This window comes from Cebus imitator, unplaced genomic scaffold, assembly GCF_001604975.1.
Source record: "Cebus imitator isolate Cc_AM_T3 unplaced genomic scaffold, Cebus_imitator-1.0 Scaffold158, whole genome shotgun sequence".
NCBI classification, from domain to species: Eukaryota; Metazoa; Chordata; class Mammalia; order Primates; family Cebidae; genus Cebus; species Cebus imitator.
This window is the reverse complement of record NW_016107473.1, coordinates 4,514,025-4,538,197: the sequence shown is the minus strand read 5'-3', so window position 1 is coordinate 4,538,197 and position 24,173 is coordinate 4,514,025. Positions and strand designations below refer to the sequence as shown.

General features: G+C 37.3%; 1 protein-coding gene across 1 annotated transcript in view; it reads right to left on the bottom strand.

Annotated features, from left to right (window-relative positions):
- DNAJC3 (DnaJ heat shock protein family (Hsp40) member C3) overlaps nucleotides 1-24,173 on the bottom strand; it is a 90,127-nt gene that overhangs the window by 49,568 nt on the left and 16,386 nt on the right. Inside the window, exons 2-4 of the mRNA XM_017543574.2 lie at nucleotides 18,744-18,854; nucleotides 9,674-9,798; nucleotides 7,815-7,889 (exon numbers count right to left, since the gene is read on the bottom strand). Coding sequence (XP_017399063.1) covers nucleotides 7,815-7,889; nucleotides 9,674-9,798; nucleotides 18,744-18,854 — 311 coding nt within the window. The remainder of the gene's footprint in view (nucleotides 1-7,814; nucleotides 7,890-9,673; nucleotides 9,799-18,743; nucleotides 18,855-24,173) is intronic.

Genomic DNA, 24,173 nt, shown 5'->3' with positions numbered 1-24,173 from the left:
AAAAAAAAAAAAAAAAAAAAAACAACACAAAAAGACAAAAGCGTTATATAATGATAAACGGATCAATTCAGCAAGAGGATGTAACAATTCTAAATATATATGTACCCAATACCGGAGCACTCATATATGTTAAGGCAAATATGACTAGATATAAAAGGAAAGACTGACTCCAAGATAATAATAGTGGGGGACTTTAATACCCCACTCTCAGCATTCATAGATCATACAGACAGAAAATCAACAAAAATAATTGGCTGTAACTGAACTTTAGACCAAACAGGCTTAACAGACATTCACAGAACATTTTACCCTAAAACAGCAGAACATACACTCTGCTCATCAGCACATACAACATTCTCAAGGACAGACATATATTAGGCCATAAAACAAGTACCAACAAATTTTTAAATATCAAAATCATGTAAGTACTTTCTCACACCACACTGGAATAAAACTAGAAATCAATACCAAAAAGAATTTTGGAAACCAAATAAATACATGAAAATTAAATAACATGTTCCTGAAAGACCACGGGGACAAGAAATTAAGATGGAAATAAAAAAAAAAAATTTTTGAAACAAACAAAAATGGAAACACAACATATCAAAACCTATGAAATACAGCAAAAGCAGTGCTAAGAGGAAAGTTAATAGCAATAAACACATACATTAAAAAAAAAAAAGATTTCAAATACACAATATAACATGCATCCCAAGAAACAAACTAAAAAAGGAAGAACAAACCAAACCCAAAATTAGAAGGAAAAAAATAATAAAGATCACAGAACTAAATGAAATTGAGACTAAAAAACAACACAAGGGATCAAAGAATGAAAAATTGGTTTTATGAAAAGATAAGCAAATTAATAAACCACAAACTAGATTAACCAACAAAAAATGAGAGAAGGCCCAAATAATCAAAATCAGATACAAAAAGGAAATGTTGTAACTCATACCCAAGAAATATTAAAAAATTCCCCAAAAACTATTATTAACAGCTATCTAATAACAAACTGAAAAACCTAGAGGAAATGGATCAGTTCCTAGAAACCTACAACCTACCAAGATTGAACCAGGAAGAAACAGAAAACCTGAATAAAGTAACGAGATTAAATCAATAATTAAAAATCTCCCAACAAAGAAAAGCCCAGGACTGGATGGATTCACTGACAAATTCTTCCAAATATACAAAGGAGAAATAATACCAACTCTCCTCAATTTATTACCAAAACTGAAGAGGTGGGAATTCTCCCTAACTCATTCTATGAGGCCAGAATTACCTTAAAGCCAAAACCAGACAAGGACACAACAAAGAAAGAAAACTACAGGCCATTACCTTTGTTGAACACAGATGCAAAAATCCTCAACAAGATACTAGAAACTGAATATAATAGCATGCCAAAAAGGAAAGACACACCAGCTGGGTGCAGCGGCTGATGCCTATAATCTCAGCACTTTGGGAGGACAAGGCAGAAGGATCTCTTGAGCCCAGGAGTTTGAGACTAGCCTGAGCAACAAAGTGCGGCTCAGTCTCTACCGAAAAAAAAAGACAAAAAATTAGCCAGGCATGGTGGTGCACACCTGTGGTCCCAGCTACTCAGCAGGCTCAGGCCAGAGGATCACTTGAGCCCAGTAGGCTGAGGCTGCAGTGGGTCATGTCCACACCTCTGCATCCAGCCTGGGCAACAGAGCAAGACCCTGTCTCAAACAAAAACAAGAAACATAAGACCCATGATCAAGCGGGATTAATCCCAGAAATCTAAGAATGGTTCAACATTTAGAAATCAGTATGTGATACGTCACATGGACAAAATAAAGGGCAAAAAACATATGATCATCTCAACAGATACAATAAAAGCATTTGATAAAATTCAAAGCCTCTTCAGGACAAAAACTCTAAACAAACTAAACACAGAAGGTACATACCTCAACAAAATAAAGACCGTTATGACAAATCCAGTTACCATCATGGTGAACGGGGAAAAACTGAAAGCCATTCCTCTAAGAACTCAAACAAGACAAAGATGCTCACCTTCACCACTCCTACTCAGTATAGTACTGGAAATCCCAGGCAGACCAGTCATGCAAGAGGAAGAAATAAAAGGCATCCAAATTGAAATATATGAAGTCAAGTTGTCCCTCTTTGCAGATGGCATGATCTTATATTTAGAAAAACCAAGATTCCAAAATAAACTCTCAGAACTATTTCTTTTTAATTAAGTAAAGTTGCAGGATACAAAATCAACATATAAAATTAATTGCATCTCTATACACCAATAACAAAATCACTTAAAAAGAAATTAAGAAGGCAATCCCATTTACAATAACAATAATAAAAATAAAATACCCAGGAATAAATTTAACCAAGGCATTAAAAGACTTCTACAAAGAAAACTACAAAATACTGATGAAGGAAATTTAAAAAGACAAAAACAAATGGTAAGACATCTTATGCTCACAAATCAGAAGAATTAACATTGTTAAAATGACCACACTACTGAAAGATTCAAGGATATCTGTATCAAAATATCAATGTCATATTTCACAGAAAAAGAGAAAACAATCATACAATTCATATGAATCCAAAACAGAGCCTGAAGGGCCAAAGCAATCCTGAGCAAAAAGAACAAGAAGACATCATGCTACCTGACTTCAAACTATATTACAAGGCTATAGTGATCAAAACACCATGGTATTGATATAAAACCAGGCACATACATCAATGGAATAGATTAGAGAACCCAGAAATAAATCCATGTACTTATAGCAACTGATTTTTGACAAAGGAGCTGAGCACATACATTAAGGAGAGGACAGACACCCTCTTCAATAAATGGTGCTGTGAAAACTGGATATCCATATGCAGCAGATTGAAACTGGATCCCTACCTCTCACTAAGTACAAAAATCAACACAAATGCCTTAAAGACTTAAACATAAGACCTAAAACTATAAAACTGCTAGAAGGAATGTTGTGGCATAACCTGCTTATCTGGAGCAGAAAAAAAGTGCTTATAGAACACATGCTTTGTGCTCAAGGAAGGATTGCCTCTTTGAAGCACAAGAATGCGACCAGACTTGCTGACTCCTATCTATGGCCCCTCTAGCTTTTTTAATGATTTAATCTAGAATAGAATTTGTTCTCTATGCCTCAAAGGAAATGCCAAATGGCCCTAGCTATAGATCACCTGCCTGACCACCATTCCTTTATCTCCCCTCACACGCCTATCACATTCTTGCTTTGTGCCGTGTACCAATAAATGGTGTGGGTCTCCAGAGCTCGGGGCCTTCGCAGCCTCCGTACTTGCGTTGGCCCCTGATCCCCACTTCATGCACTCATCTTTTCTCATTTCTTTGTCTCTGCCGTCCCTTGCGACCCTCACGGTCTGTGTCAGGGCTGGTCCCCGACATAAAGCTATTAGAAGAAAACACAGGGAAAACACTTTAAGACATTGGTCTAGACGAAGCTTTTATGTCCAAGATCTCAAAAGCACAAGCAACAAAAACAAAAATAAACAAACGGTATTATATTAAACCAAAAAGCTCTGGGCTGGAAATGGTGACTCACACCTATAAGCCTACCACTTTGGGAGGCCAAAGTGGGAGGATCACTTGAGACTAGGAGTTCAAGTCCAGCCTGGGCAACATAGCAAGATCCCATTTCTACAAAAAAAAAAAAATGTTTTAAAATTAGCCAGGCCTAGTAATGCACAGCTGTAGTCCCAGTTACTTGGGAGGCTGAGGTGGAGGGATCACTTGAGCCCAGGAATTTGAAGCTGCAGTAAGCCATGATCATGCCATTATACTCCAGCGTAGGTGACAAGAGTGAGACACCAACTCAAAAAGTAAAAATAATAAGCCTCTGCACAGCAAAAGAAATAATCAACAGAGTAGACAAAGAAGCTGTTGACTGGAGAAAATATATGAAAACTATTCATCCAACGAGCAACAAATATACAGAATATACAAGGAACTGAAAGAAGTCAACAGTAATTAAACAATCTTATTTAAAAATGGACAAAGGACATAAACACACATTTCTCAAAGGGCATAAAAATGGCCAACAGGTATATGAAAAAATGTTCAACATCACTAATCATCAGGGAAATGCAAATCAAAATAATAATGAGAACACCTCACCCAGTTAGAATGGCCATTATAAAAAGACAAAAAATAATAGATGCTGGAAAGAATGCAGAGAAAAAGGAACTCATATACACTGTTGGCAGGAATGTAAATTAGTAAAGCCACTATGTAAAACAGTATGAAGATTTCTCAGAAAACTAAAAACAGTACTATACAATCAAAATCAGTATATAAAAGGGATACCTGTACCCCCATATTGCAGCACTATTCACAATAGTAAAGATATGCAATCATACCAAGTGTGCCTAATCTACAGATAAATTAATAAAGAAAATATGGGGGCGTGTGTGTGTGTGTGTGTATGTGTAGAGACAGTGAGAGCAAGAGAGAATGGGATACTATTTGGCCATAAAAAAAGAACAAAATCATGTTCATATGGAGCCACATGAGTGGAACTGGAGGTTATTAAGTGAAATATAAGCCAGGTACAGAAAGGCAAATATTGCATGTTTTCACACATATGTGGGAGCTAAAAAAAATAAATATTAATCTCACAGAGTTAGTAGAATGATAGACACGATAGGTACTAGAGAATGGGAAGGGTGTGTCAGTGGGAGGGGAGATAAAAAGAGGTTAGTTAATGGATACAAACATAGTTAGAAGGAATAAGTGGTAATGTTTAATAGCAAAGTAGTGTAGTTAACAATATACTGTCCACTTCAAAATAGCTGGAAGAAAGGAGGTGAAATGTTCCCAAAACACAGAAATGATAAATATTCAGTGACAGATACTCTGAATACACTGACTTGATCATTATACAGTCTATGCATATAACAAAGCATCACATGTACCCCATAAATATGCACAAATATTATGTATTAATTTAAAAATTTGATTTTTGTTCTATTTAACACCCTGTGAGGAGGATGAAAGCAAAAGCTACAGACTGAGGGAAAATACTTGCAAACCACATATCCAACAAAGTATCTAAAATATATAAAGGACATTTAAAACACAACAATAAAAAAGCAAACAAACCAATTAGAACATGGGCAAAAGACATGAACAGAAATTTCATTGAAAAAGATTCACAGGTGTTAGCAAATAAGCACAGGAAACGATGTTCAATATCATTAGTAGTCAGGGAAATCCAAATTAAAACCACAATATAATAACACACCTATCAGAATGGTCAAAATAAAAAATAATGACAATACCAAATGCTGACAAGAATGTGGAGGAATGTAAAATGGTATGGTCACTCTGGACAGCAATTCGGCGGTTTCTTACAAAATAAACATGCAATAACCAAACAACCCAGTAACTGCACTCCTGGGCATTTATCCTAAGGATAACAAAAATTTACATTCACACAAACATCTTTACAGGAATGTTCACAGCAGCCTTATTTGCAATAGCCAAGAAACAGAAACAACCCAAATGGCCGTCAGTATCTAAAAGGAACAAACTAAGTGGGATATGTAAAAATCTAGATAAATCTCCAGAAAAATATGCTGAGTAAAAAAAGTCAATTCTAAAAGGTTATATAATACTTGATTCCAGTTATATATTTGAAATTTCAAAATTTAAGAAATGAATATCAAATTAGTGGATGCCAGAAAGTCTGACTAGAGGGCCAGAGCAGGGTGGGATGGAAATGGGTATGGTTATAAAAGGGTAACAGGAAGGATTCCCAAGGTAATAGAATACCAAGTCAGCATCTTGACTATGGTGGTGGGTACACGAACCAACACATGTGATAAAGTATATGAAGTGCATACCACAAAGAAATGAATACAAGGAAAACTGAGGAAATCAGAATAGATTGGTAGATTGTATCAGTGTCAATATCCTGTTGTTGATATAGTGCTATAGTTTTATACTATAGATAAATTCATAGCTATAAAAACAACTTTGTCATTGGAGAAAACTGGGTAAATGGTACCTGGAATCTCTTTGTATTATTTCTTACAACTGCATGTGGATCTACAATTATCTCAATAAAAATTTCAATTAAAACTAAAAGACTGTTCAATACAGACATACATTCTCATGGAAGAATCCATGTAACAATACTAAGAGTAGTTTTAAGATCACACTAGCTGAAGTATGACTGTCAAAAAGCAATCTAAAAAGTAGAAAGTCTCTGAGAATCTCTTCTTGTTTCTGAGAAGTTTTAATATTGATCACAGAAAAGACATTAACCCAAGACACAACCAAGGTACCAAGATCTCAGTTATCCAGAAGAATACATCCAATACCCAGTAAGGATTAATTTGTGCTAAAACTCTACCCTAAATTATGTTACTTCTAAAAGACTCAAGTTGTAATTGGAAAAAAAAAAAATCTAAATAACAGATTTAAGCATCTGCTAGAAGCAGAAACACATTCTCATGTTTTATAATTCATTCATCCATTTGACGGATGTTTATGCAACACCTTCTCTGAATGAAGGCCTGGGCTAGGGAAAGGTTACTCTAGCACTATCACCTCCCCACCACCTGGTCTTCAGCCTGTTCTCAAGCATCTTCCCAAGTAGGAGGGGAGATCAGATAAAAAGAATATGATAGCCAATTTTATTGAGACCATGAGGCCGTTTCTGATCCAATACAATTAAATCTAATGTTTTCGGATTTATCCACAGATGACAGAGTATTGTGACAAGGCTTATGACCATGTTAGAAATTTTCGTTTTCCGGCCGGGCGCGGTGGCTCAAGCCTGTAATCCCAGCACTTTGGGAGGCCGAGGCGGGTGGATCACGAGGTCAAGAGATCGAGACCATCCTGGTCAACATGGTGAAACCCCGTCTCTACTAAAAATACAAAATATTAGCTGGGCATGGTGGTGCTTGTCTGTGATGCCAGCTACTCAGGAGGCTGAGGCAGGAGAATTGCCTGAACCCAGGAGGCGGAGGTTGCAGTGAGCCGAGATCGCGCCATTGCACTCCAGCCTGGGTAACATGAGTGAAACTCTGTCTCAAAAAAAAAAAAAGAAATTTTCATTTTCTTTTCATAGTGTTTATCATCATAGTAACTAAGCATTTCCATAAACTATAAAAAATACAAATAATAAGCAGTGGCTTATATACCCTTTCCAGACCACTCCAGAAACAAATCCATGTAAAACAAAAATGCTGGTCTTTAAAACAAGCAAAATGAGGGCATAAAAAGACTGGCTAAATGTCTAACCAAATCATTTTTTAGTATATACTCCCTTCAATGACACAAAATCTGTTAACATTCCCCAACAAATCCAAAGCACTTTACATTTTGTAAAGCAGCCATAATGGATGACTGCAAAATTCCCTTTTAAGAATCTGTTTCATTATTCCTCTCAAATCCAATGAAGGGTTTCCAAAAGGATAGAGCCAATGCCCAATAAGGATTAACTAATAAGGACTTTAAAAGTAGCTCAGCTGACATGTTTAGATTCTCATGGTAGACAAAGCAGAATAAGCAAGCTGTATAAACCGAGTTAAGATTATTTATCTATTGGGTACACCTTACCTTCCAACTGTTAACAGGATTCTTTGATGTCTGCCACCAAATAGTAATTCAGGATTTGTGATTCTTAAATACATAAATCAGGCTATTCTCTATTTACTTACTGTCTAAGACTATTGACTCTTAGCTGTAAAATTACAATTAACTGTCATAATATCAAAAAAAGGTCCAATAAGTTCTCTCAAAATAACTTCTTCCTAGAGTCAAATACAAAAATTGAACTTACCACTTTTTTAAAATCATCTTCTGCCTCATCAAGTTTTCCTTGTTTGAGTAATAAGTGACCTCTCTGTAATCTTGCCTAGAAAAAAAGGGGAGTGGGGAATATCTTGATTATAGATTTCTAATTTTTTAAACATAAAGAATAAAACTAAACAAACAAGTTATTAATAAATATTTATTTTTCCAATGCCCATTTTACCTGACACCAAAAATAATTCCTGGAACCAATTAATGTGTATAATTTTTCTTAATGTATGATTCCTTAAAAATACTTTTTGTTCTACCAGGAAAACAGAAAACATGTCCACACAAAAACCTGTAGTACATGTATGTTCACAACAATAGCCAAAAAGTGAATAACCCAAATTCCCATCAACAAATCAATATATAAATATAATGTATCCATACAATATTATTCAGCTATAAAAAGGAATGACATATTGATAGCTGCATGAATGAACCTTGAAAGTATTATGCTAAGTGAAAGAAGTCAGACACAAAAGGCCAAACATTATGTGATTTTGTTTATATGAAATATCTGAAAAGGGCAAATCTATGATAAGTGGTTGCCAGGAGCTAGAGTGGAAGTGGGGAAGTGACTGCTAACAGGTACAGAGCTTCTTTGGGGGTTGATAAAAGTGTCCTGAAAGTAGCTAGTGGTGACCACTACACAACCTGTAAATATACTAAAGACCACTGAATACTTTTAAAGGGTAAATCTGATGGCATATAAATTGTATCTCAATTTTTAAAAATGCTTTTAGCATAGCTTTTTGCGCTACAATAAAAGTTGCATAAATTGGGACTCTACCAGTCCCTCTTCTCTTTTAACATGCATAAGTTTCTCCCTCTTCATCTGAGATCCCTCTTCTTCTAATGTGTATAATCCCATTTCTTTCAAGAATACCAGCTCTCTGATGACCAATCAAGCCATAAAAGTATTCCTCTTAACTTTATATATATTACTCTTATAGTACATTAAATTTTCCTAACCCTTTTAAATGTGTCAATACACATAAAAAGAAAGATTAAAGCCACTTCAACTATCATAAAACTAGGAAAATGAGCCATTTAATCTTTATGAAAGGTTGTGCTTGCTTAGCTGTGTAAGATAAATTTGATAAATGTTTGAGATTTGGGAGTTCCATCTTAAAATATTAGTAATATTTCAAATCAAATATTCACCCCATATCTAATCAGTTATCTCAAATCCTTCTGAAATACACTGGGAAATAAGAAACTATCTTATTGGTCAATGGTTGTCAATTCTGCCTCTGAAAGCCCCAAATGAATTCCACCTCATAAGTCCCTTCCCTGCCCACACCTCTGTCACAGCCTTTATGGTGACCCGCCAATCATCAGGATTTCCTATTAGACTACAAGTTTCTCTACCTCTAAAGCTTATAGGTTGGTTCCAGAGGATGTCTCTGCTAATTTGGCATTTTATTGTCACCACAAATGATAGCCCAATTAAGTAATCCCCATTTTATTCTTCCTGCCACAGCCTTAAGTGCAACTGTTGTCAGTCACCTGATACTCTTAATTCAGTCTCTTTATCAACTCATGTCTGGGCCTCACATCTTGCCTCATACTCCATCCTCCACACAGATTTGTCTTTCTAAACCACAAAGCTGATATCACTGCCAGACTTCTGAAAAAAACCTTTAATGAACCTGCTGTTCTCTTTCACACAGATCTTTGATTCTAGGGATTTTGAATTTCTCTTGCTCCTCAGTCCACTACATCAGTGTAGCTTTGATCTCTTCTGGTTATATCTAGCATGCCAGTCCTCACCTTATGAAACAAATTCTCTCTCCCAAGTTCTCTTAAGTTCCCCTTTAAAGAAAGTTTAGATATACTTACTGCAGTGAAGTCCATCTTCAATTCAATCACTTTAGTTAAATCAGGAAGTGCAGCTTTGGATTTGCCCATAGCTAAAAAGACAGTAGCCCTCCGATAATAAGCAATATAGTTATCCGGATCACCATCTGAAAATTAAAATAATATTACCTCTTATTTATTCAAAAATTAAAAAAAAAAAATCACCTGGACAGTATCAGCTTTGCAACTCTACTAAGACAGACATTAAGAAAAGAATCTTTTCATCAAAAAGAAGTCATGTTGCCTGGCAAGATCTGTGCAAATAGACCTAGAACAGGGGTCAGCAAACTATAGGCCGAGCCACATCCAATGCACAGACTTCAGTTAAGAATCTTTTTTACATTTCTTAAAAGTGGCCCCAAAAAGAAGAAAAAACAAAAGAAAAATTTAAGACTGTATGGCTACAAAGCCGAAAATACTTGTCTGGTCCTATAGAAAAAAAGCTCGCAAACCCTTGGTCTAGAATATTAACTATATTCAACTTATAACCTTTTTTTATTTTGTTTTTATCTTTGAGACAGGGTCTCTGTCACCCAGGTTGGAGTGCATTGGCATGATCATGGCTCTCCATAGCCTTGACCTCCCACACCCAAGCAATGCTACCACCTCAACCTTCTGAGTAGCTGGAACCACAGGCGTGTTCCACCATGGCCAGCTAATTTTTTCTTTTTAATTTTTTGTAGAGAAAGAGTCACCATGTTGCCCAAGCTGGTCTTGAACTCCTGGACTCCAGCAATCCTCCTACTTCAGCTTCCCAAAGTGCTGGGATTACAGGCATGAGCCACTGCACCCAGCCTCAACTCATAACTTTTATAAGTAAGCAATTCAGTTTGTCTCTGCTGAGATTTTCCTAAGAAAAATACTAAGAATGTGGACTATGCATAATGTACAGAATTTTAAAATGTATAGACCTCTGACTAAATTGATATATTGAACATAAAACCTCTGCTCCCTCACAAACTCCAGCTAGAATAGAAGTGAAGAATAAAAGGTACAAGGACAAAGGAGGAGATTAGAAATGAGAGTAAGACTAGAGAAAGAGACTAGAGAAGTTAACATTTGTAACGAAAGCAGACAGATGAATTTGGTTTTTGAGCTAATTTTACTCTGCTTATTAGTACCTACAAAGTAGAGAAAGGAGTGGGTTCAATTAGAAGCAAATCTGCTGCAGAACAATCCTTCTAGAAAGCAACTTAGAAATATAAGCATATAAAGAATTCGAAAACTAACCTTGACAAAAGCCAGCCATCAATCTTTAAGAAAGAAAAGATTTATGTACTCAGGTGTTCATTATCATAATATATACAATTAAAACTCCCTAAAAGTTCTATCCCTAAAGTTGTTGCCATTTGGAAAACATTACAATAATTATAGGCAGGACAGTGCATAATCATTCAAAATTATGGTTGTGAGCAGTTGTTAATGGCATTGAAAATGTCAGGAGAAAGTGGGTCAGAAAAAGAGATTAGGCTATACAACCAAACATGAAAGAAGACATACAAATGGCCAATAAGTACATGAAAAGATGCTCACTATCCAAATCATTAGGGAAATGCAAATCAAAACCACATTGATCTGCATGGGGCAACAAAAATACTAATAAAAACTAAGAAAGCAAAACAAACAAAAAAACCACATTGGGATACCAGTTCACACCCATTTTAAGATGGCTATTATTAGAAAGATAAAATAACAAGGGTTGGCAAGGACGTGGAGAAACTGGAGTGCTTGTGCACCGTTGGTGGAATGTAAAATGGTACAGCCACTGTGGAAAACAGTAAGATGACTTCCCAAAAAATTAAATGTAAAATTATCACGTGGTCCAGCAATTCTACTCCTTTGTATATATACCAAAGAATTGAAAGCAAGGGTCAAATATGTATTCAAACACACATGTTCATAGCAGCATTATTCACAATAGTCCAAAGGTGGAAACGACCCCAAAATCCATCAATGAATGAATGAATAAACAAAAAGTGGGATGTGGGATATAGCATACATACAACAGATATTCATTCAGCCTTATAGAAAAATGAAATACCTATGCATGCTATGAACCTCGAAAACATTATGCTAAGTAAAATAAGCCAAGACACAAAAGGAAAATATTGTATGGTTCTACTAATATGAGGTACCTAAAGTACTCAAATAATAGAGACATAAGGTAGAATAGTGGTTGCCAGCAGCTGGTGTAGAGGGTTAGGAATAGGGTCCTATTGTTTAATGGATATAGAGTTTCTGTTTGGGATAATGAAAAAGTACTAGAGATGGACAGTGATGACTGCACAAAATGTGAACACAATACCACTGAACTGCACACTTACAAATGGTTAAAATGGTTAATTTTCATACATTTTACCACAACAAAAAAGTAAAAGCATAAATCAGTCAGAAAAAAAAATGTATTTTTTAAAAAAGGAATTGGGTATTTTAACAATTAAAAAAAACCTTTTTTTTCTTAAATCTAAAAACAAAAATATATGATCTCAGCTAAGGGTCACTAAAATTTCTTTACTGAACAACTTTCTTTAGGAGGAAGGAAAGAAGAGCAAAAACAGTAGCCTGAATATAGGCTATTTCTTACAAAATACTATAATTAAGGAAAGATTAGGAAACAGAGTAACTATATTTGGAATATGCTTAATATACAGTATTTTTCAGTTCAGTTTATATTTTATTTGTAAGGTATAATAAATTAAAATTTTATGGGTTTAGTTTGCGAACTGGCCATAGAATAATTTGATACCTAAGAATTACTAACATTTAAGTAACACACTGGAGAGCAGAGGGCAATTCACTGCATGTCAACAGCGGCTATCCAGGCAGAGAGATAAGGTTTCTTCTTTCTGCCGTCCATGTATTCCAAAATGTTTCACAATGCATATGGATTACTTTTACATTCATTCATTTTTTTAAAACTTGTTATCCGTGGCTTATTTACACCAAGCAAAGAATAATACCGGAAATAACATGATTCAAGGTCTAAAGTGCAAAACCCCATCAATTACATATGGCCAAATCCTACTCAATCTTTGAGGCACAGCTCAAATGACTTATTTGACCACACATGGAAAAATAAACCTTTCCCTCTCTCAAATTCCGTAACATTCTATAATACTTGTCCTTTACTGCACCTAACACTAAGCACTGATTATCAATTGTTCATATACATTTGGCCCTCTGTATCCATGAGTTCTGCATCAGTGAATTCAACCACCCTCAGATTGAAAATATTTCAGGGAAAAAAAAACCCAAAACTGTGTCTGTATTGAACATGTACAGACTTTTTTCACTATTTCCTAAAAAGTAGAGTAAAACAACTATTTACACAGCATTTACATGGTATAAGGTAAATTGCATTCAATTTCTATTTGGAAAAACCTGATCATTCCAATCCATGAAGAAAATATCTGCACAGAAGACTGTGTATTACTTCACTTTTGTACTAAGGATCCAATCATATACAAAAATTGTCTACATACAATATTTCTGGAGTGTCCACTTTCACCAATTTTACTGTTCCATTTTTAGGCATTTTAAGATAGGAAATGGAATTGGAACCCCAATTTATAAAACCAAACCTAAAAAAAATAAGAAATCTGTTGTACTATAAGATCTATATTTGGTCTTCTTCCTGTTTTCTGACATATACCTCCTACAACCTGTGGAATCTGTAGAGTGATTACTTTTTTGTATACTAATGAAATGGCTAGTATCTGGGCACCCCTAGATAATAAGAATGTGGACTATACATAATGGGAAAACCTACCAGGTGAAAATATTGAGATTTTCAGTACCCGCTACCATCTTAGGGGTTGAAGGTTGAGTTGGTTACCAATAGCCAATTATATAATCGATCATGCCTAAGTAATGAAGCCTCCATAAAAACCTAAAAGGACAGGGTTTGGAAGAACTTCCATGCAGCCAAAAACATGGAGGCTCCTGGAGGGTGTGGTACACCCAGAGAGGGCAAAGAAGCACCTCGCCCCTTCCCATATGTCTGGCCCTATGTATCTCTTCCATCTATTTGGTTGTTCATTTGTATCCTTTGTAATATCCCATAATAAACCAGTAAACATAAGTGTTTTCCTGAGTTCTGTGAGCTGCTCTAGCAAATCAACTGAACTTAAAGAAGGGGTCATGGGAATCCTCATTTACAACCAGCCAGTCAGAAGCACAGGTAAAACAACCAGGGGTTTATAAATGGCTTCTGAAGTCAGGAGTGGTCTTGTGGCACTGGGCTTTCAATCTGTGGGATCTTCGGCTGTCTCCATGTAGATAGTTTCAGAACTGAACAAAATTAGAGGTCATCCAGCTGCTGTCTGCTGGAGAATCTGTAGGATTACTTAGTGGAGAGAAATTCCCACACATTTTGGTGACTAGAGGTCACAGAAGTATTCTGCACTGTGAGAATATAATAGGAGAAACAGAGGCTCACTCCATCGCCCAGGTTGCACTGTGGTGACACGATCATAGCTCACTGCAATTCCAACTCCTGGGCTCAAGCAGTCTTCCGACCTCAGCCTCCTGAGTGATCCTACACTATTTTCAAAGATATAACTGTATTCTTTATTACCATCTGATCTTCACAAAAATTCCCATGGGTGACACAGTGAAAACTGCTAGGAACTGCAGGTAACTTTTTCAAGTGTGTGTTTTCTTACATAACCGGACCAATGTCACAGGATTATCCAGTGGCAAGACCAAGATTAAAATCTGTTTCCCTTTTCAAAGTAATACACAAAGCCATACTTTCTAATAGCTTCACAGAGTACACATGATAGGAGTTCTCTATATGTTTATACAGTAGGCTACTGCAACGGAACTATGTTTCGCCTGACATCCCAACAGGTGCCAGCTACCCTTACATTCCAAGGTGAGATTTGTAAGGCCACTTGGAAAAGATGGTAAGTGTTCTCTCTGCAGGACAGAGTAGACTGGTGTATCTGACTCATCCCTGAAAATCCTAAATGGCAAGAGACTAGTAGGCTCTCTGACCTGACGGAAAGGAAGAAGGAGTTGCTATCTAGGCTGTCCACTATCTACAGACATGGTCAGGACAAAGAATACATGCATGCTTCCCACAGACCAAAGAGAGCTGGCCTGGGTTGTCTCATATCTCATCCACAAGGCGACTGGAGAAGTCCTTTGCATTTCCATAAGATATTTTAGAATCAACTAGTCAATTTCAATGAAATAAAGTGCTAGAATTTTATTAGATTTCATTGAATGTGTAGACCAATCTGGGGGCCACTTGACATCTTTATAATGCTGAATCTTCCTATCCATTAACATGATATACCTTCATTTAAGTCTTTTGTAAGTTTCTTATAACTATTTTTGTGGTTTTCAGCAAAATGTTCTTGCACATCTTTCATTAGATTTATTCTTAGGTGTTTTTTGTATTTGTTTATTCCTAATAGAGATTCTATTGCTAAAAAAGTATGTTGCCTTTGTTATCCAGTGAGTGCCTTGCTAAATTCATTTAAATTATGATAGTTTGCAGATTATTTGCATATCATCATGTCCTCTGTGAATGACAGTTTTATTTCTTCCTTTCTCAATCTTTATGCCCTATTTCTTGCCAAATTACAGTGACTGAGCAATTGCATTAGTTCATTTTCACACTGCTAATAAAGATATACCCAAGACTGGGTAATTTATAAAGGAAAGAGCTTAACTGACTTGCAGTTCAGCATGGCTTAGGAGACCTCAGGAAATTTACAATCATGGCAGAAGGGGAAGCAAACACATCCTTCTTCACATGATGGCAAGGAGGAGAAGTGCTGAGCAAAAGGGGGAAAAGTCCCTTTTAAAACCATCAGATCTCATGAGAATTCACTCACTATCTTCAGAATAGCATGAGGGTAACCACTCCCATGATTAACTTACCTCCCACCAGGTCCCTCCCATGACATGTGGGGATTATAGGAACTACAATTCAAGATGAGATTTGGGTGGGAACAGCCAAACCATGTCAGCAATTAACAAAAAGAAAAAAAAGGGATCCAGGTCATAAAGAAAGAAGTAAAACTATACTTTCCCATAACATAATCTTGTATATGGAAAATCCTACAGAATCTACACACAAAAAAATTCCTAGAGCTAATAAGTTCGGCAAGGTTGCAAGATATAAAATTGGTACACAAATTGCATTGGCTAGCCTGGGCATGGTGGCTTACACCTGTAATCCCAGCTCTTTGGGAGGCAGGTGGATGACTTGAGGTCAGGAAGTTCAAGACCAGCCTAGCCAACATGGTGAAATCCTAACTCTACTAAAAATACAAAAATTAGCTAGACATGGTGGTGCACACCTGTAATTCCCGCTGGGCCAGGAGATCACTTGAACCTGGGAGGCGGAGGCTGCAGTGAGCCAAGATTGCACCACTGCACTCCAAACTCCTGAGCAACAGAGAAAGACTCCGTCTGAAAAAAACAACAACAACAAAAAAAACAAATTGCATTGGCTGGGACCTCTAGCAGAATGTTGACCACATGTAGTAATAGTGGGTATCCTTGTCTCATTCTCAATCTCAGGGGTGGTAGGGTGTGGGAGAGGTATCAATATTCATCATTAAGTATCATCGTAGCTATAGGATTTTTGGTGTACTCATCAATACAGATTTCCAAACTATTTAAAAGGTGCTTTCTCTTTCACATATGGTGTTAAATATTTATCAAATACTTCTTCTTCACCTTTGAAACAACATTTTTCTCCTTTAGTTTGTTGACTTACACTGATTGACTTTTGAATGCCAAATCGAATTTATGTCCTTGTAATAAAAACCAGTGGTGTGTGTGTGTATGTGTACAAACATAATATTTGGACTTACTTAAAATTTAGATTCATTTGCTATATTTTTCAGAATTTTTGTAGTTATATTCATGGGAGACTTTGCTGAAATATTTATATTGTGATGTTCTTACACTTGGAAGAATGTGTATTCTGCAGCTGTGTGCAGGTGTTATGTGTATTTCAATTGGGTCAAATTAACATCTTTACTTGACATTTCTGTCTGTTTGCCTATACATTATCGAAAGACGCTAAAGCCTTCCACTATGATTATGAATTTGTTCATTTCTCCTTCTAGTTCTGTCAATTTTTGTTTTACGTATTTAGAGACTATGTTGTTAGGCTCAAACTCATTTAAAATTGATATTTTCTGGTAGAATGAACCCTTTATTAGTGCGAAATGGCTTTCTCTACTACTAAAAAAGGTATTTGGTTTTTTTTACTTTTCCCCTCATTTTTCAATTTTTTTATGTTCTTATAATTATGTCATATCTCTTAAATAGAGTTTTGGTTTTTTGTTTTTTAATGTTGAGATAGTCTCACTCTGTCACCCAGGCTGGAGTGCAATGGTGCAATCTTGGCTCTCTGCAACTTCCACCTCCCAGGTTTAAGTGATTCTCCCTTCTCGGCCTCATGAGTAGCTGGGATTACAGGCACCCACCACCACACCTGGCTAATTTTTATATTTTTAGTAGAGACTGGGTTTCACCATGTTGTCCAGGCTGGTCCTGAACTCCTGACCTCAAGTGATCTGCCCGCCTTGGCCTCCCAAAGTGCTGGGATTACAGGTGTGGGCCACCATGCCTGGTCTTGAATAGAGTTTTTTAATTTAAAAAAAAAAAAATCTGTTTCCTGTGAGTTCAAGAGCTAATAACATCTGTAATAAAAATCTCAGTTTAAGAAAGAACATAAAGAAAAGTATGACAAACCAAAACCTAACTACATTGAGTTTATACAGTAAATTACAACAGTAGAATGATAGTTCTTCTGTGGGCATAGCTATCTTATTAAAAAATACACAGCTGGGCACAGTGGCTCACACCTATAATCCCAGCACTTCAGGAGGCTGAGGCAGGCAGATCGCTTGAGACCAACACTTTGAGAACAGGCTGGACAACATGGTGAAACCTAGTCTCTATAAAAAATACAAAAATTAGCTGGGCATGGTGGCACACACCTGTAGCCCCAGCTACTCAGGAGGTAGAAGATGCAGTAGGCCAAGATTACGCCACTGCACTCTGGTCTGCATGACAGAGGAAGACCCCGTCTCAAAAAAAAAAAAAGCACCACCCTCCTTACCTGTCAGGTTGTTAACTAGTCGCTCTCAACCATTTGAATCAAGGTAAAAACATGTAAGTAAATAAAAAAGACTCTGTGGAAAGTCAGTATCAAAAAGTCCTAGAACAAAAGTTTAGCAGTGACTCATAAGGAAATCCAGGCCAGGTGTGGTGGTTCACACATACAATCTCAATACTTTGGGAGATCAAGGCAGGAGGACTGCTTGAGCCCACAAGTTTGAGACCAGCCTGGACAACAGAGTGAGACCCCATCTCTACAAAAAAATAAAAAATAAAAGTTGTAAAAGGTAGTTGGGTATAGTGGCACACACCTATAATCCCAGGTATTCAGGAGCCTGAGGCTGCAGTGAGCCATGATCATACCAATGCACTCCAGCCTGGGTGACAGAACAAGACCCTGTCTCAAAAAAAAAAAAAAAAAAAAAAGAATTTGTTAAGCCTTCACTAAGAACCTATTATTCTGGTCATCTCAGTCCTCAGAGACCTAACAGATGAACAGCTGCAACAACAGTTGATTCTACAGACAGACACGAATAAGAAACAAGAAACAACAGTGTAAAGGGCAGTTGGAGTCTGACCAATACTGAAGAGGCAATGAACTGCAGCATCTCCCAAGGGTATCAGGTAAATATATTGAAAACCAAGTCATCAAGAAAATTACACTGTATTCAGCAAAATCTGTTCAAAAAGTCAAAAACCAAATAAAAGTTGTTTGTCAGAATTATCTTGAATTACCCTTGGTAGTAGCAGGCCTCACTAAACTTCAAAATTCTCTAATGTTAGATACACATAAAGTGTTATACATTTATTTTATTAATCTATTTCACTCAGAATACCATAAATATATTTAAATGTTTTATTTAAACATGAAATAATGTTATTCAAAATGTTATTCAAAAAAAGAGCTCTTATGAGAATTTACTAAGACAGTCACTGAGTGGTTTGGTTCTATGATACAAACCTACAGCAGCATGAAACTGAGATAAAGCATCAGCTAGCTGTCCAGCTGCAAGTAATTTCTTGCCCAATTCAAGATGTTTCTCAACATCTGCATTTACTCCACATTCGGCACCTAAAAATAAATTTTAAAACAGTCAGTTAACTGTCCACAAACCAAGATTTAATTTTAAAAACATGTTACAAATGGTTATCTGTCTCAGTCGTCTACTAGGATGAGAAAAGTCACAGAAGCTGAAAAATGATGTAAGGAACATAAAATATAAAGCCTATTTTATTTTATGAAGGACAAGACAAAAAATATACCCATCTTGACCTAATCAGTCAAAAGAATGTAACCAACCTAGAAAATAAAGGGAAGTTGCGTAACGCAGAAGTAGTAAAAATATTTTGAACAATAAAATGAAAATTGTTTGAAGTTAGAATCTTACCTTTAATGAATAACATATAGCCTATTACAATATATAAGTACTTATTAAGCACCTATAATGCACTAGGCACTATTCTAGGTATCTGGCGTTAAGTGAGCAACATTAAAAACTCTTGCCCCTCATACCCTCCTGGCACCTGACGTTACAGTGGAAGAACACAGACATAATCACTAAGTAAATTACATAGTACGTTAGGTGAAAAGTACTGTGGAAAAAGTCAACCCATGTGAAGGGGTAATGAGTTCAGGGGACTTATAGTAGTAAATAGGGGGGGAATAAAGAGCAAGCCTTCTTGAGAAGCTGACATCTGAGCAAGACGGGAAAAAAGTGAGGAACTCACCATGCAGACAGCTAGGAAAAGAGCTTCCTGGAAGAGGAACCAGCAAGTACAAGGGCCTTAAGTTGGGAGCATGGAGGTATGTTCCAGAAACAGCAGAAATGTCTGGATGGCTGCAGCAGAGCCAACAGGAAAATAATAGTGTGAGGTCAAAGAAGTAGAGGACCTGACTATGTATGGCTCTGAATATTTACTTGTCTTAAAATAGGGAACTGTTGTGGAATTTTGAGTAGAATAACATTATCTGTTAGACTAGGCCAATTACCAGTGTATTGCCTCTCAGCTCTGAATTCATCCTTCGGACATGCACTGCAATAAAGGCCTGGAGTTTCCAAGCATTTCCTCTTTACAGTAAGTATAATGTAATCTTTGTCAGTATAGGGCACTGAAGCAACACTGCAGGAAGGACACTTCCTGGTTCTGCTTGCTGCGTTTCACTGTCTTCTGGCTCCTGCTGCATGGTCTGTCATGGGGTGGACTTCCTGCTGTATATGTATGAGGAGGACATCCAGGGGTACTTAGCCATAGCTGTATGCCCAGGGGTCCAGTTCCTCAGTGACCCGGAAACCTCAGCACACATACTCCAGATTTCATACGCACAAAAGCACCTGGACTCCCTTCATAGACAGGCTGATCAGCCTTGGCTGACATATACGTGAAAGGATTGTTTTCTGCTTCCCCAGTTCCTATGGACCAGCCACATAGCAATCTTCTCCACCAGCAAACCTGGGCTATACCTTCTCCAATAAGATCTGAACCCCAGCCTCGTACAGGGGACCCCTCTTGCAAGTTGGTCCGTCCTTGGCGCTGTCTCTTAGTCCTAGAATATCTGTTAAGAGTTCTCTTTACATCTTTAGTTACTCTCCCATCATAACTTAACAGCTCTTAGATTAAACTTCCCCTTTCTAAGTTACTACATGATTTCTGTCTCTCCTCAATGGACACTGACTGACACACAGGTATTGGAAGCAGTCCCTGGAGACAGGCCCACAGATGCAATCTGGGGATGGTTTGGTCATGACCTTGGGCTTCAGTGCAATGCTAAGTTCGTCGCCAATGGGAGATGAAATGCTAGTAATCCACAGTAGGTATCAGTCACAATAAACTAAGCTAGCACTTTAGTTGACTATAATGAAGTACTAACTGAGGCACATGTCTTAGAAACCCAAGTGGCTGCTGCAACTGACCATAATAGCAGAAATTATGAAAATAATGACTGTGATGTGGGATGGGTTCTTTTGAGAGCACAAGAGCAGGGGTCCCCAAGTCCCCAGCCATGGACCAGTACCAGTCCATGGCCTGTTAGGAACTGGGCCACACAGCAGGAAGTGAGCATTACCACCTGAGTTCCGCCTCCTGTCAGTTCAGTGGAGGCATTAGATTCTCATAGGAGCACAAACCCTATCATCAACTGTGCATGCAAGGGATCTAGGTTGCATGTTCCTTATGAGAATCTAACTAATGCCTGATGATCTGAGGTGGAACAGATTCATCCTGAAACCATCCTCTCCCCAGCCAACCCGGTCCACGGAAAAACTGTCTTCCACAAAACCAATCCCTGGTGCCAAAAAGGCTGGGGGCTGCTGCACTGGAGCACCTACAGACAGAAAATAACCAGCTCAGATCCAACTTTCAGCTCAAGTCATAGTCTGAGAGGTGATTTAGCTGAAAATCAAACATAAAATTTAATTAAATTATGAGGGTTGATAAATTAAAACAAGAGCTGAATTTATGGTCTCGCCAGGTTTCTCCTGTGAAAGTTAAGGCACAGACTGGTAAGAATGGAATGCTTAAATTTGGAATGGGAATATTTATTTGGACCCTAATGAAGCTGACCAACTTGAACCCCAAAGTCCTTCTGCCAATACTGGAGACCAATACTGAATTCCCAGTATGGCACCACAGGTGGGAAAGAGACAGCTGGCCACCTAATGGTAGATTGATTTAATTTTGTTCTCTTCCATAATTGATCTGCTTCTCATATTCCAGATATGAATTTGCCTGTAATGTTTCTGCCAAAACCACCATTCGCAGACTCACAGAATGTATGATCTACCATCACAGCATTCTACACAGCACTGTACCTCATTAAGGAATTCACTTTATAGCAAAAGAGATGGGTAGTGTGCTCATGACACTACGATTAACTGGTTTTACCATTACTCCATCACCTAGAATGGCTTACTGAAGACTTAAGTAGGAGCACTAGTTTGGAGACAAAAACATGAAAGGATGAGGCTCGGTTTTACAAGGTGCAGTTTATTATTTCAATCACAGGCGATATGATGCTATCTTGCCCACAGCCAGAGTCAAGAAGTAGAAGCAAGCATGGCTCCTCTCATTATTATACCCAAACAACCCACTTGTAACATTTCTGCTTCTAGTCCTGGCAACTTTGAGCTCTGATGGTTTGGAGATCTTAGTCCTTAAAGGAGAAATGCTTCCAAAGGGGACACAACAATGTTTCCGATTAACTGGAAGATGAGACTGCCACATGGCCGTTTTGTACTTCTTATGTCACTGAAATCAACAGGAGAAAAACACTGGTTAATCTACTAGTTGGAAAAATGAAGCCCAATTACCAAGGGGAAACAAGTTTGCCATTTTGCAATGGAGGCAAAGTAGGATAACTAGAACCCAGGAGATTCTCTAGGGCATGTCTTACTATTTCCATGCCCAGTACAAAGTTAATGAAAAGTTACAGCAACTAAAAAACAGAGCAATGAGTAAGACACATTCCCTTAGAGAAGGAAAGTTTATGAATCACTCTATCAGGTTAAAAAAAAAAAAAAAGCCAGAGTAGCTAAAACTGTTACTACTCTTTGCCTCTCTGGCAGAAGGCAAGAGAGGTATGGAAAAGGTAGTAGATGAAGGAAGCACACATATCAGCTACAACCTCAGACCAGTTACACACACAAGCTATGTAGTAGCTTTTCATATTTTCTGTTTGATTTTATACGTTTATTTGTATATACAGTCAATCTTCATAATTCAGATTCTGTACTTATTTGCCTACGCACTAAAATTCATTTGTAATCCCGAAATTTATATTCACAGTATTTTCACAGTCATTCAAGAACACATGCACGTTCAGAGCAGCAAAATGCTGAAAACACTCCAAGTATATGTTCTAGCTGAGGCTGAACAAAGCAACACTCTACCTTCCTGTGTCAGCCTCCACATTATAAACAAGTGTTTTTCCCACTGTACATTTGGTGCCACTTTTTTGTGTATGCTTCCTGTCACTGATTTCACCATTTCAAGTGGCTCCCAAGCATAGTACTGAAATACTGCCTGGTATTCCTATGCTCAGGAAAGCTGGCTATGCCTTACTGAAAATATATGTGTGTTATTAGTTAAGCTTTCTTCAAGTACAAAAGACAGTGACATTAGCTGTAAGTTCAATGTTAATAAATCAACAATATGTAGTAAATAAGGTGTCTTTAAATAGAAACACACAGAAAACAAGGTTATGTCTTGATCTGTTGAAGAACGTTGTGATTTAAGGCTTACAGAAATTTAGTCCAGTATTTCCCCTAAGAGAAATGGTTCAATATTTGCTAATGCAGTGTTCACAGTGACTTTATAGAACCACCATGAGTAACAAGAATTGACTGTACTAACCATATTCTTCTCCCTAATTCCCAATTTTATTTTATACACAAATTACTGAAGTTAACTTTACAATTTAGTCTTTATATAACTGAATATTGAGTGGGACAGTGGTGGAGTAAGAGTAGTAATTTCTGTAGCCAGTTATGGATATGTGACTGATGGAACCAGGAGTCTTCTCCATTAGGGAATGGGTAACAACCTCTTCGCTGCAAGAAGGATAGCTCTATCTTCTTAGTTAGAAAATTGTCTTAGTTCTTCTATTCAGGCTGCTATGACAAAATATCATAAACTGGAAGGCTTATCAACAACATTTACTTCTCACAGTTCTAGGGGCTAGCAAGTCTAAGATCAAGATGCCAGCAGATTCTGTGTCTGATGAGGGTCCGTTCCTCATAGACTGCGCTTTCTTGTTGAGTCACTACGTGGTGAGAGAGGAAAACAAGCTCCCTCAGGCCTCTTTTATAGGGCCACTAATCCCAGTCACGAGGGCATAACCTAATCACTTCTGTAAGGCCCTGCCTCTTAATACTGTCACATTGGATTAGGTTTCAACACATGAATTGGGGAAATGAGGGAACACAAATATTCAGACCATAGCAAAAATAAAGTTGCTTTGTTGTACTGGTATTCAAATATGTGTAGAAAGGTACACACGGAAACTAAGTAGACAAAGCATTTCTCCTTTATGGTAAGCAGGATGTTAGCTTTTTGGGGTGCTGAAGGACATTACAGGAAGAAAATCAAAACAATGGTTGCTTAGGAGGGTAAGAGAAAAGATAGACTGGGAAGAGGCAGAAGGGAACTGCTGGTAATGATCTCACCTTGCTTAGAGGTATGGGTTACATGGTTATATGTGGTTATCAAAACTCAGCAAATATACACTTAAAATAGGGACATTTCATTGCACATTAATTTTGCATCAAAAAAAGTTGGTCCTATGCCTGTTAAGGTATTTAGGGCCATGTATACTAGTGTTATTTTGAAATGCATTTTTAAAGGATTAATGGTTAATAGAGAAATGCCCAGATGCATATATGTTAAAACAAATATA